The sequence below is a fragment of the Leopardus geoffroyi genome, chromosome B2 (assembly GCF_018350155.1).
Source record: "Leopardus geoffroyi isolate Oge1 chromosome B2, O.geoffroyi_Oge1_pat1.0, whole genome shotgun sequence".
In the NCBI taxonomy this organism is placed as follows: Eukaryota; Metazoa; Chordata; class Mammalia; order Carnivora; family Felidae; genus Leopardus; species Leopardus geoffroyi.
This window is the reverse complement of record NC_059332.1, coordinates 80,494,553-80,507,548: the sequence shown is the minus strand read 5'-3', so window position 1 is coordinate 80,507,548 and position 12,996 is coordinate 80,494,553. Positions and strand designations below refer to the sequence as shown.

Below are 12,996 nucleotides of genomic sequence, written 5' to 3'. Positions count from 1 at the left end.
CCAAGTGTTACTACTGGATAATTTATTTAAAAAGTAAAAAAGACATGCATTTAACACATTAAAAAATAACTTTATCAGCAGTGGAATAAATACACATTCAAAACAACTTGCAAATTGAAATGCCTTTTTTCCCCTGCTTCCTGTCCTCTCAGAGGTTTTAGAAGCATTGACTGTGCCATTATATGACAGTGGGAATGGCATAGCTCTGATGAAAACTCAAAATCCAGACTTTGCCTCTTACTCACATTATAGGCTGTGGCATATTATCCATATTTTCTTTACCTCAGTTTCCTCATCTGTAAAATGGAACTAGGATTTATTTATTTAATTTAATTTTATTTATCTTTTTAACATTTATTTATCTTTGAGAGAGAAAGACAGAGTGTGAGTGGGGGAGGAGCAGAGAGAGAGGGAGACACAGAATCTGAAGGAGGCTCCAGGCTCTGAGCTGGATGGGGGGCTCGAACTCACTGACTGCGAGATCATGACAGAGACAGAGACAGAGAAACACAGAGCGTGAGTGGGGGAGGAGCAGAGAGAGAGGGAGACACAGAATCTGAAGCAGGCTCCAGGCTTTGAGCCCCGATGTGGGGCTCGAACTCACTGACTCCGAGATCATGACCTGAGCTGAAGTAGGATGCTCAACTGACTGAGCCACCCAGGCACCCCTATTTATTTTTTTTAATTTGAGAGAGCACATGCATGCAGGTTGGGGAGAGGGGCAGAGAGGGAGAGAGAGAATTCCAAGCAGGCTCAACGCTCAATGCAGAGCCCAGCGGGAGGCTGGATCGCATAAACCATGAGATCACAACCTAAACCGAAATCAAGAGTTGGATGCCTAATGGACTCAGCCACCCAGGCATCCCTGGTTTTTATTTTCATCAAAGTTCTACGTGCATGTATTTTAAAGAGTCACACACTACACAGTGGAGTCTCCCCTATTCCCCACCCTCCCAGAAGAGCCGCCTTCGACCTCATGGTGGGGAGGAGAGGTCAGGGGAGTAAGAATTGGCAGTGAATATCCCAAAGAGAAAGAACATGTGAAACTTGTATGGGGAAACGTGCTGGGGAGTGAAGGAGTGAAGTGTGAGTAATCGTTAAGATCGGCAGGCAATCTTGGAGGCTCAGTCTGTGTGTAATATCAGAGTAAGTAAAACAGTGTCCTTGTATGCAAATAGGCTATGATGAGGTGGACATGGAGACCCACACTGTTAGAACAGAAGAAGACCAAGATCCCAGGACCAACATATCCCATGGGGAGACAGAGGATATGAAACCAGAGAGAAGCCAAGATTCGACCATTCACACAGCCCATCAGTTCCTTGTGGACACAGTTTTCCAGGTGCTAAAATTTTCACAAATTACTGCTCTGATAAGTTAACAAAATGTAATTATAAACTGGTTTAAAATTTTTGTCTTTAGAACTTCATGGAATATCTGGTTGTTTGGGGGCATCTCATCCTTATCAAAGTGTTTAGGAAACCAGTTGGTATGACCGCTTCTCTAAACAGATGACACCGTTCCGGCAGTTGGTCCCAGGGTCAGAGTTGGTGGTCTGCCCCAACCTGGCTGTGATGTTGTGTCTGGTTCTCCAGCCTCAGGCTCGCAGATATAGATCTGCTCTTCCCACGTTCAGCATCCTTATGTGAGGAGCTGTAGGTAACAATTCAGTTCATGCTGACGAAGTAGCAAGAATATTTGGCTTAATGCCTGCATTTAGGAAAAGCAGATTTAACGGAGTTGTTTTCCCGAATCGTTTGACTTAATAGCAGTCTAGATTATTCAGAGAACATTTTGATATTGATAATTTTGTGGAGTTTTTGTTTTTATTTTGCTGGATAGATTTCTTCTAAATGGTAAAACTTCCTTTATCTTGTCTCTACACAAAGGGAAGTAGAAGAATAGTTGTCTGGCATCTTATTGTGCCATCAAATTTGCTTACGCTTTGTGTCTCAGGGGCATGTATTTGTAGTTCATACTACTGGGAAGAAGGCAGCCAGTGATATAATGAGTTGGTGATTTCAATCTAGGCTGCCTCTTATCTGTGGCTTTTTCTTCTTAGCCCTTTTTAAAAGATGTCAGTGAGCTAAGACAGGAGCTGGAGAGGCAGCTGGAAACATGGCATCCACACGAATCTGGAAACCCAGAAGAAGTAAGTCACCAGTCTTTTCATAAGATATCTTGATTTTCTTTTTTTTTAAGTTACAGCAAGCTTAACAGGTTCTTAGCACCAATTACTTTTGTAAAAGGGACTGAGTATATGAAGACTGTAATTACAGTCTGAAGCCTAAGTCTTTCCAGTGCTTTCTGCCTACTTTGCCACTAGACATGTAGTTTAATTAAACCACAGAAAAGCTGATGTGTTTATTTCCTTTAATTTCTCTTGCTAGCTATAGGAGTTATAACAGATATGACATTGGTTGTGAAATGAGGCAAAATGTGTCATCCTCACAGTAGGCCACCTGGAATATTGCTGGCTGACTTAATGTGGCAGCATAGCTTAAACAGAAGCTTCATTTTTAATGAGTTTGCATCCTGAATTTACTGTATTATCCATGTTTGTATTTTGAGCCTATAATCATCATTCCTACTACACACCTGTATGAGGGCTCTGTCATACTTGGAGCTTTGTGTCTGGGAAAGAAGCACACCGTTGAGATTGGCACTCATCATTTTTGCTTTTGAAACTTGACCCTGAGAGCCCACGATTAAGTGGCTGGATTTGCTGGCACCAAAAGTACCCACTCACAGCTCCCCACCCGTACAGAATGTGCAGTTTATCCTCTTTGTAGGTGATGAGAATTAGTTGTTGATTTGGTCATGCAATCCAATATTTTCTGCCTTGTTGTTTCACCCTTTCTCATTCGGAACTGTGAGTTGTGGTTTTGGTAGAAGATGAGACATTTTTAGGATGTGGACTAGATGGCAGCCTGCCGAGTTGGCTTCTGTTGACAGAGTTCACGCGGGTCATTTTCTGCTACTCTGTTTCAAGTGTCTTCTTGCTGTAAATGACTTGGCTGGCTCTGACGTTGTAAGAGTCACTTCTATGTCGTTGTCACAGGAGAAGGCTGCAGTGGAGATGTGGCAGAGTTACCTGGCCGTAACTGCGCCTCTTTCACAACAGTTGTGTGAACAGCTTCGTCTCATATTAGAGCCTACCCAGGCCGCCAAGCTGAAGTAAGTCTTCTCCACTAAGCACGCCCACTGTGCCCTGAAAAGATGGCCGTGTCACCTTTTCTATTGAGCTCAGCCCGTAACCACTTAAAGTGCTGGCTTCTAGGTTGCCATTTATGCTGCGTGGATATGTTATTCCATACCTTTTTTCATGTTCTCTCTAAAAACTGAAGTGTCTGCGAAGTTTGGTACGAGTGCAGTTCCTTTGATTCATTAGCCTCTGATGAGAAAATTGGTTGGTGGAGCCTTTGGGTGGGTGTATGGGCTTGCTGCATGTGTTACTCACCTAGATCTTCGCAAAGGTTTATCCAAACTCATAGTTTCAGATTAGAAAAGAGTCAAAGATTTAATCAGTGCAAACGTTCTTTTTCTAATTTTTTAAAACTTGTTGCAGCTTTCGTGGAAGGGCCTGAGTATTGACACATATATAACCAGTTTTTCTGGCTGCCCTCCTTTCTCAGTTGATGATGACATTTGAGTGTGTCAGGTTACTGGTTAAAAAGTATTATAATGTGATCTTATTCTTTAAAAAAATTTTTGGAGGATGAACAATTGTTAACTAATCTTTGCCCCATTTGGGTAAATTTAATAGAGGAGACTATCGAACTGGGAAGCGGCTGAACATGCGGAAGGTCATTCCATACATTGCTAGTCAATTTCGGAAAGACAAGATTTGGCTTCGAAGGACCAAGCCCAGTAAACGCCAGTATCAGATTTGTTTGGCCATTGATGACTCTTCTAGCATGGTAGACAACCATACCAAACAGGTAAGGAAACACAGGTGCTAATTTAATGAGAAATTAATGCCAAGCCATGCTCTATGGCCACCTAAAAGTTTTAAATATAATCTGGCAAAAAGCACTTTGAAATACCAATTACTGTTCTGAGAATGTGCTACTATGTTTGAGAGGACCTAAAATTTTAAAACGAGTTCAAAAGGGCAGTTTTAGGATGTCTCAAATAATTGGTCCCTTACTGTTAGAGACCTTTAAAAAATTTTTTTTTAACATTTATTTATTTTGAGAGAGAAAGAGCTCGAGCGGGGCAGGGGCAGAGAGAAAGAGAGAGAGAATCCCAGGCAGGCTGCCCGCTGTCAGCAGAGCCCAACGTGGGGGTTGATTTCACCAACAGTGAGATCATGACCTGAGCCAAAAAAAGAGTCAGATGCTTAACCAACTGAACCACCCAGGCATCCTGAAATTGTTTTTTAGCCTTGCTGTGCTCCCGTCTAGCTGTAGAAGAGTAACTCTGACAGTATTTATTTTCCACAAAACACAGTGTACTGGTAAACTGTTTTTTTAAGGCCTTGTACAACGTATTTGAATATCATTGATTTTTAAAAAGTGTTTCGTGTACATCTCTTTAAGTCTGAAATTAGTTAGTGCTCTAATAGTATTCACAAAGCTTAAGAGCCTGAATAGAATTAATTACTTATGATACCATCATTATGGACACAGAAGAGTGATGTGTTTTTGTTTTAAAGTTTATATATTTATTTTGAGAGAGAGAGAGAGAGAGAGCGCGCGCAAGCACAGGAGGTGCAGATAAAGAAGAAGAGAGAGAATCCCAATCAGGCTCCATGCTGACAGTGGACTCAGTCTTACCACTGTGAGATCATAACCTGAGCTGATATCAAGAGTCAGTCACTTAACCAACTGAGCCATCCAGGCACCTGGAAGAGTGATGTTTTTTGCAGTGATGCTATTACCCAGTATGAACCAATGAGCAACCTAAATCCATACTTGTGCTCTGCTGTAAAAAAAAATGTGACCTCTGAACCTAGGTTCAGGTCCAGGCTCCTCACTTACTGCCATATGATATTGGGCAATTTATTTACTTCTTAACATGTCAGTTTCATCTTCTGAACAATGAGGATTGTAACAGTATCTACCTCCTCCAGAGTTGTGAAAACTAAATGAAGTATGTACTGTGTTTAATGCCTAGCACTTGGTATGTATTCAGTAGATGTTAGTTGCTCTAAGTAGCATCATCTTTTTAATGGAATTTAAATTCTAAGACCAGGCTGTCATTTATTTATGGGTTAATAAACTGGTTTTTAAAACTTTTTGCCTGAGATTACTTTTTATGTAGTTCCCTCACCCCCCTAAAAGGGAAAAATTCTGAAAATTTTATGGACCAAATCTCTTAAGATCACTTTTATTAGATGCCTAGAGCAGACCTTTGCTACTGATGTAATGGACTCTGGGTTTCAGGATTTGTGGGATTAGCCAGGGTCTGAGGCCACCATGGCCTCTGGGTTGATTATGAATAGTCATGTTGACATTCCCTGTATGCCATGCAAAAATAACATTTTCTGTGAGACTCTTGCTATAAAAAAGGTTGAGAGGCACTGATCTAGAGGATATTCTGATTCCTTCAACCCTTAACCTTCTTATTTCATAGCTGGCATTTGAATCTTTGGCTGTGATTGGAAATGCTCTAACCCTCCTGGAAGTGGGTCAGATTGCTGTGTGCAGGTAAGGGTGCTTTTTAATCTCAGTGGGAAAATCAACTTCCTTTTGTTACGTTGATCACACAAAAAACACTGCATTTGTTTTTTCTATCCGTAGTTTTGGAGAGTCCGTAAAGCTATTACACCCATTCCACGAGCAGTTCAGTGATTCCTCGGGTTCCCAGATTCTGCGGCTCTGCAAATTCCAGCAAAAGAAAACCAAGATTGCTCAGGTATGCTTGTATCACATGTCCTTTGAACAGCCATTCTTCAGCAGGTGTGGGAGAGACATAATTTTTAGCACTCCCTCCTCCCCAGTATGGTGTTAGGACAGGTAAAAATTTCGAGGAAACAATTCCGGGATGCCAGGGTGGTTCAGTTCTAAACCTCAGGCCATGCACCACTGGAATAGAAACTTCCCTGGCATCCATTAACAAACAGGGTGTGAACTCTTTTTCTGAGTTCCTCAAGGGTTTCTGACTTTACATCACTAATATTCAGGCTCCCTACTCTTTGAGAGATTTGGAACTTTTGTAGGAATAAACTGTCTCCCCGTACCCTTAATCGGGCCAATTTCTCTCCCCCATTTGACCTAGAGAAGAAATGATGTAAAATAGAGCCAATGACTTGCTCAGGATGACATAAGTTCAAAACACAGCCCAGGATAATGATTTTGTCCTCTTCATTTTTGCCCTCATCTAGCCTACTTTCTTTATGTTGCACTAGACATTTTATGTTTTCTTGCCCTTTTTTGCTCAGCTATTTTCTTCTGAAAGACGACAGCTGTTCTGTTCATTTGGGGGAGTTACTGATGATGTCTTGTCTTCACCCCCCAGGGGAAGTATTTCTTTTCCTCTAGGGTGTGTTACAGAACACTAGTGGTGTGTGTGCCAGACACGCATGTCCGTGCTGGAGAATGCCAGTGCCCAGGGGTACATGCTAGCACTGCAAGGATCATCATCCCCTTTGGACGGGGGGTGGGGAGGGACGGTTTGATTGCCTAGAGATCTGAGATGGTTATTTTGATAATCTCCTGAGTGTCAAAAGTAATTTCAATCTCTGTGACAGTGGGAAGGGTTTTCGTGGTTTTCTAACAGCCTGTCTCTGGTTCTGGTCTAGTTTCTCGAGTCTGTAGCCAGCATGTTTGCAGCTGCTCAGCAGCCCTCCCAACACGCCAGTCCAGGTGAGCTGCAGTTCTCATCTTTATCCACACAACGCTTTTCTACTGTGTGCATTCACAAGCCACTTGCTTCATGCCACAGAACCCATCTTTTAAAGTGGACGCTGCATAGGAAAAGTTATAAGCAGGAGCTGGAGAGATATTAGGCATTCATGTAATTTGTTACTCAGCCATTTATCCATTCAGAAATTTGTGTTGAACCCATACTCATGAGGCTTATAACCACTGGAGGAATTAGATACTAATTAACTACACCTGGCCCTTGAACAATGCGGTAGTGAGGTGGGGGTGGGGGATAGGAGCACCAAGCCCCTGCACAGTTGAAAATCCGTGTAACTTTTGACTCCTCAAAAACTTAGTTACTCATAGCCTACTGTTGACCAGACGCCTTTACCGATAACATAATTAGCAATTTTGCATATTATATGTATTTTATACTGTATCTTTACAGCAAAGTAAGCTAAAGAGAAGAAAAGGTTAAGGAAATCATAAGGAAGAGAAAGTATATATGCAGTGCCATACAGTAAGATACCCACATATAAATGGACCTGCTCACACACTTCAGACCTGTGTTGTTCAAGGGTCAGCTGTAGTTTGTTATAACAGAGTTAAGCGTTGTGAAGGAGGAGCAAGGTGTCGGATTTTAGTATAAAGAATATTTTGTAATATTTTAATAACGGAGGGAAGCAGGGGAGGACATAATTCAGAAACCAGCTAATCCAACCACGATTGACTTAGGGCTTGAAACACACCAGTTCTGTATCTAGCTCTTCCTAAAATGTCTCAATCTTGATCATTTCATGGAGAACCTTCCTATTTGAAGCATGTCCTTCACACCTCTCAACACTCACTAAACTTCCTTGAGAGAAAGACTGCCCTCGTGCACTGTATGTAGTCTTCCATTGGAAACATTATAGGTAAACCATGAATACAAACGTTAAAAAATTATTTTAATGGCCCCTTCTACTTAAGTTTTCTTTTAAATGAGTCAATTTTAAGAGGAGAAAAATACCCAGATTAGGTACAAGAAATTTGGAAGACCCAGTTCCAGGTTTCTGATTTAGGCAGTTTCTTCTAATGGCCTACTCAATATTGCCATTTTTATACTTTATAGCCATGAGTATATGTTTAATTCTTGTATGTTGTTATACAATGAAATTGATCTAATGTGATAGGGAAATTGCTTTATTGACCGAAGCTTCATATGTCTGTGTAACCTTGTGTCCGACTGTGGCATCTAATGTCCCATCTTAGAGGTCCCTTTTGCTTATGTCCAGAATTCATCAGTTTCAGATGTCTGTTTGGTGTCGGCTTTCTCTGTGCTATTAACCTATTTGTCTTTAGGTAGCTTGGAGTTGTTAACAGTGGGATCTTCATTTTGTTCCCTTCCTCTCCTGCTGTATGTTCTACCACAGAAAACGCACAGCTCCTCCTGGTGGTCTCTGATGGGCGCGGCCTTTTCCTCGAGGGCAAAGACAGAGTCCTGGCAGCAGTCCAGGCTGCCCGGAATGCTAACATCTTCATCATTTTTGTTGTATTGGACAATCCCAGTTCACGGGTGAGTGATTACTAAAAGCTGCTTTTGGGGATAAAGTGGGGATACCCTTCATCATGTTCTATCTGAAATAGGGCCTAGGTCACACCTTAACTCCTTATGTTCTGCTGGACACTATCCGAGGCACTGTATTTTTTGTTAATACTCCCACTTTACAGTGAAGGACAGAAACACAGGTCATAGGTCAAGAAAGCCAGAATTCGGACATTCCAGAGACCACCCTCTTAACCACTTGCTGTGTCAATTCCTGCTCTAGTGGGTCATCCTTTCCCTCTGTACTGTGTCATTTCCGGTACTACAGCCTTGATGATGGGCCTTGTCTACTTCGAACTATACACCAGCCCTTTCCAGTTACTGGTATCCTAGCAGTGCCCTTCTCAGAGCAGGAAGCATCAGTTGCTAAGTGAAAGACCCCCACAGGACAGCTCTGTTCCAGGCGAAGCATGGTCTCTGCAGGTCACATTAAGGCCTGGATAACAAGTAGGAAGATTTAATGTGAATTACTCCAAGTAGAAAATGGGAAATTGGGTTTTCTGGTCTCTCCCTCTTTTTCAGTGTCCATTCTCCTGGAAGGGGTGCTCAGAGATCTGCCTCCTCCTTAATGAAAGTTCTGCAAATTGTTTCTTAATAATAAAAGCTAATTTTATATTAGGAGTTAGATACAGGAGACCTAAAAACTATTAGCAAAGGAGATCAGGGAAGAGCTAGCCAAGGATATTGGTTTGGTTTTTATTTCAAAATGTCTCCTGTTTACAGGATTCTATCTTGGACATCAAAGTGCCCATATTTAAAGGACCTGGAGAGATGCCTGAAATCCGATCCTACATGGAAGAGTTCCCGTTCCCATTCTACATCATCCTTCGCGATGTGAACGCGCTCCCCGAGACGCTCAGTGATGCTCTTAGGCAGTGGTTTGAGTTGGTGGCAGCCTCTGACCACCTGTAGGGAAGGAACGCAGTCTAAAGTGAGACTTTACACCACTGTCAGACTTTGGCGCCTCCAGCCTGTTGCTCCCTCTTTTGGACAACTGCTTCCGAACTCACAGCTCTAAAATGTTATTTTATCTTAGATCTGATTTATAAAGATTCATCTAATAGCTGCAGACAGTTTTTATTACAATGTACACTTTATCTTATAATGTGCTTTCAGAGCCTGGCCAGCCTCGGCCTCTGCTGTTGCCCTGGCTACCGGCTACAGCCGTAACAAACCCAGGGCAGCGGCCGGTGTCTGGACCTGGAAGCCCCGGCCCAAGAGGAGGCCAGGGCCCAACTGCTGCCCCCCCTGGAGGAGTAGCTGCTGGGAGAATGGGACCGTCCCAGTCCTTTGGACAAAGGACCACAGGCAGCTGCCCTTGTGACCCTGCTCTGAGGCTCCGCCTTGCCTATCCCACAGTGTGTATCTAAATGCCGTCAAGAGGCTGAGACAGCTGCAGCTTTCTAGAGGCTTGAGTGCGTGTGTTTTGTCATTGTGCTTCATGTGCAGGGAACTACCTTCTCTTTGAGGGTTAGGGAGGTCAGGGTGTGTGTGCTCTTACAAAGCAACCAGATAGCATAGGAGCCCAGGTAAGCCGAAAAATGACCCCCAGGCTGTGTAAAAATGAAGTGGCTTTTCTGTGCCGTCCTTTGCATTTGCTGCTACAGGAGACTATGCAATGATGGAAAAATGATTTTCCCTTTGGTTATTTCATTCTCTCAGCGCCACGGTCCCTGGTGTCGTAGTAATTTATTTCTTTAGTTCATTTTTTTCTTAACCGTTAAGGGGAAGAATATTCCTCACACTGCTTTCAAGCTGGACTGAGCCAGTCTCGTTCTGGAAAAGAAATGCCGTGTTTAAGAAAACTAAGTACTTTTTTTCCCCCCCAGTTAAACTACATCAATGATTTTTAGACAGTTTTTACTTGGCCAGAAAGCACTGATTGAATACTTGAAATTGTTGCTGTGTTCTATTTAAGTTGTCAGAATGTCGTTTTGTAGACAACATGCCATCACGTAATCGTCTATCTCCTGTTTGTTTTCAAGTTACACTGTGAAGTTTGCCACATTTTTGAGGTGGTCATCGAAGACACAGATTGCTTGTTGTTTAACCAACTGTCCTAAAGCATGTACCTGAAGTTATATCATTTTTTATTCTAAAAAGCTATGCAGCTTATATTCTGAAAATTATTAAATATATACCACTGTTGTAATTTGTGACCAGTTTAAGTGTTTGAGAGGTGGAAACTGCAGAGAGTGAGTGGGAGAGAATCTGAAGCAGGCTCAGTGTGGAGCCCGATCTCACAACCCTGAGATCACGACCTGAGCCAAAATCCAAGAATCAGATGGACTCACCAAGCATCCCTGCAACCATTCTTAATGGGACACAACAGGTGTGTAAAAGGTGTGCTAAGGGAATGATCTTGTCTGCTGGATCAGCGGTCACTAGCTTACGCTGGACCCACCATGGACCCACCACCTTAGTGGCTTCCTGAAATAAGGGTTTATTTCTTGCTTATGTTTCATGTCCATGGTGGGTGAGCTGCCCACCATGCTCTGGCCTTGTGCTCTGGCCTTGTGGCACAGGAAAGGGTAAGTTGGTGGAAAACAATGGCTTGTACAGATTTTGCTCCAAAATGACAGGTTTCATTGGCCATAGCCCTCTATAACGGGTCTGAAAGGGAAAGACACCAACATTCTGATGTGGTCTGTCATATGTACCTTTGAAATCGGACCATCGAAACTGAAGCCTCCCTGCTGATACCCAAGAGTCTCGTTTGCAGCTTGTGCTGTGATGGGAAACGTGGGAGCAGTCCCAGGAGACCTATCAGGAACTGTGACAGGGTGAGGGTAAGCAGCATGATGCACTTGAGTCACTGAGCGGGAGTTAGAGGGTATGCTTGCTCTCACTTGGAGCTTAACCATTATAGCTGCCTTACGTAGTCTTCATCCAAACCCCAATCTTGTCTGGTCTTTTATCCCATCTTCCCTTCTGCTCTCCTGACTACACTGCACCTGGACACTCTTATTTTAGAGAACCCCAAGCAGGCTCCATGCTCCATGTGGAGCCCCTCACATGGGTGCCCACAACCCTGGAATCATGACCTGAGCCGAAAATCAAGAGTCCGATGCTCAACTGACTGAGCCACCCAGGCACCCTTGGAGCGCTTTTAATCTGTAGTCTGGACTACTTTGGTGGTAGCCCAGACAAGTCGCATTGCCTGCTTCATCTCATAACATCCAAGAAAGAGATCATGCTTTTAGGGTGACCTCTCCTGTCCTTTCTTTCCCAGAATCCCTACCACAGAAGGTTCTGGTTACAGCACATGAGAAGTCCTAGAATCTGCTAGCATCCTAGGTGTCCTTTGGAATTTTCTTACCTAATGTGCCTTTCTGGAGACACCTACCTAGCTCAGAATAAGCCCTCAGGTATGAACCCTGACACCATCTGTAATATTGCATTGGACTTGCACTCCCACTTTAGGCAGGAAGACCTAAGGGGAGCATCTATGACTCATTACAGTATTTCAGGGTCTAGCATGAGTTCATGTATAAAAATGTCTTTTCTAATTTATAGATTCAACACTATGAATTTTAATAAAGATTTTACAATGATCTGTAGGGAAAGGATATAAAAGATTCTTACAAGAAACTACAGGGGAGTAGTTCTGCCATTTAATAAAACATACTAGTCCTAGGTGAAATAATCCTGAACAATTTGTTTAGACCCTAAAAAAATTTACCATATGGGCATCATTTATTTAGAGCACATGAGCCAGGGGAGGGGCAGAGAGGATGAGAGAATCCCAAGCAGGTTCCATGCTGTCAACACTGTCAGCACAGATCCTGATGTGGGGCTTGATCCCCTGGGATCACGACCCAAGCCATTATCTAGAGTTGGATGCTCGATTGAGCCACCCAGGTACCTCTGAAGAATGATCTAATAAATAGTGTCCAAATTATAGTTTAGCAACTGGCAAAAATACTGACATCCACATCATGCCATAAATCAAAATTAAAATATTTACACCACCTAGTTTAAAGTTAACCAGGAAGACATAAATACAGAATTACAAAGCTCTGAAGGGGAAAAGATGAAATTGAGAAGGCTTGAAAGAATAATACATGACTATATAGAAACTTCTGAAAGCTATATAAACAGAAGGACTAAAATTGTTTTTAGTTTTGAGAGAGCACAGGGGAAGGGCAGAAAGAGAGGGAGGGAGAGAATCCCAAGTAGGTTCCTCACTGTCAGTATGGAGCCTGATGTGGGGCTTGATCTACCGAATTATGATCATGGCCAGAGCTGAAATCAAGAATCAGACACTTGACTGAGCCACCCAGGTGCCCCCAAAAGGACTAAAATTTTTAAACAAACAACCCATATAAAATTAGAATAAAAACCTTGATCACCATAAATGGACCAGTCATGACAATTCATAAAAGTGGCAAGAGATGGGGCGCCTGGGTGGCGCAGTCGGTTAAGCGTCCGACTTCAGCCAGGTCATGATCTCGCAGTCCGTGAGTTCGAGCCCCGCGTCGGGCTCTGGGCTGATGGCTCAGAGCCTGGAGCCTGTTTCCGATTCTGTGTCTCCCTCTCTCTCTGCCCCTCCCCCGTTCATGCTCTGTCTCTCTCTGTCCCAAAAATAAATAAACGTTGAAA

At 42.9% G+C, this 12,996-nt stretch overlaps 1 protein-coding gene across 1 annotated transcript in view; it reads left to right on the top strand.

Moving 5' to 3' along the window:
- Positions 1-10,546, top strand: part of MDN1 (midasin AAA ATPase 1) — a 174,349-nt gene extending 163,803 nt beyond the window's left edge. The window contains exons 94-102 of the mRNA XM_045499022.1: positions 1,179-1,342; positions 2,063-2,152; positions 3,062-3,177; positions 3,767-3,941; positions 5,578-5,651; positions 5,745-5,859; positions 6,746-6,809; positions 8,222-8,364; positions 9,118-10,546. Coding sequence (XP_045354978.1) covers positions 1,179-1,342; positions 2,063-2,152; positions 3,062-3,177; positions 3,767-3,941; positions 5,578-5,651; positions 5,745-5,859; positions 6,746-6,809; positions 8,222-8,364; positions 9,118-9,306 — 1,130 coding nt within the window. The 3' untranslated portion in view covers positions 9,307-10,546. The remainder of the gene's footprint in view (positions 1-1,178; positions 1,343-2,062; positions 2,153-3,061; positions 3,178-3,766; positions 3,942-5,577; positions 5,652-5,744; positions 5,860-6,745; positions 6,810-8,221; positions 8,365-9,117) is intronic.
- Positions 10,547-12,996: the final 2,450 nt, after the last annotated feature.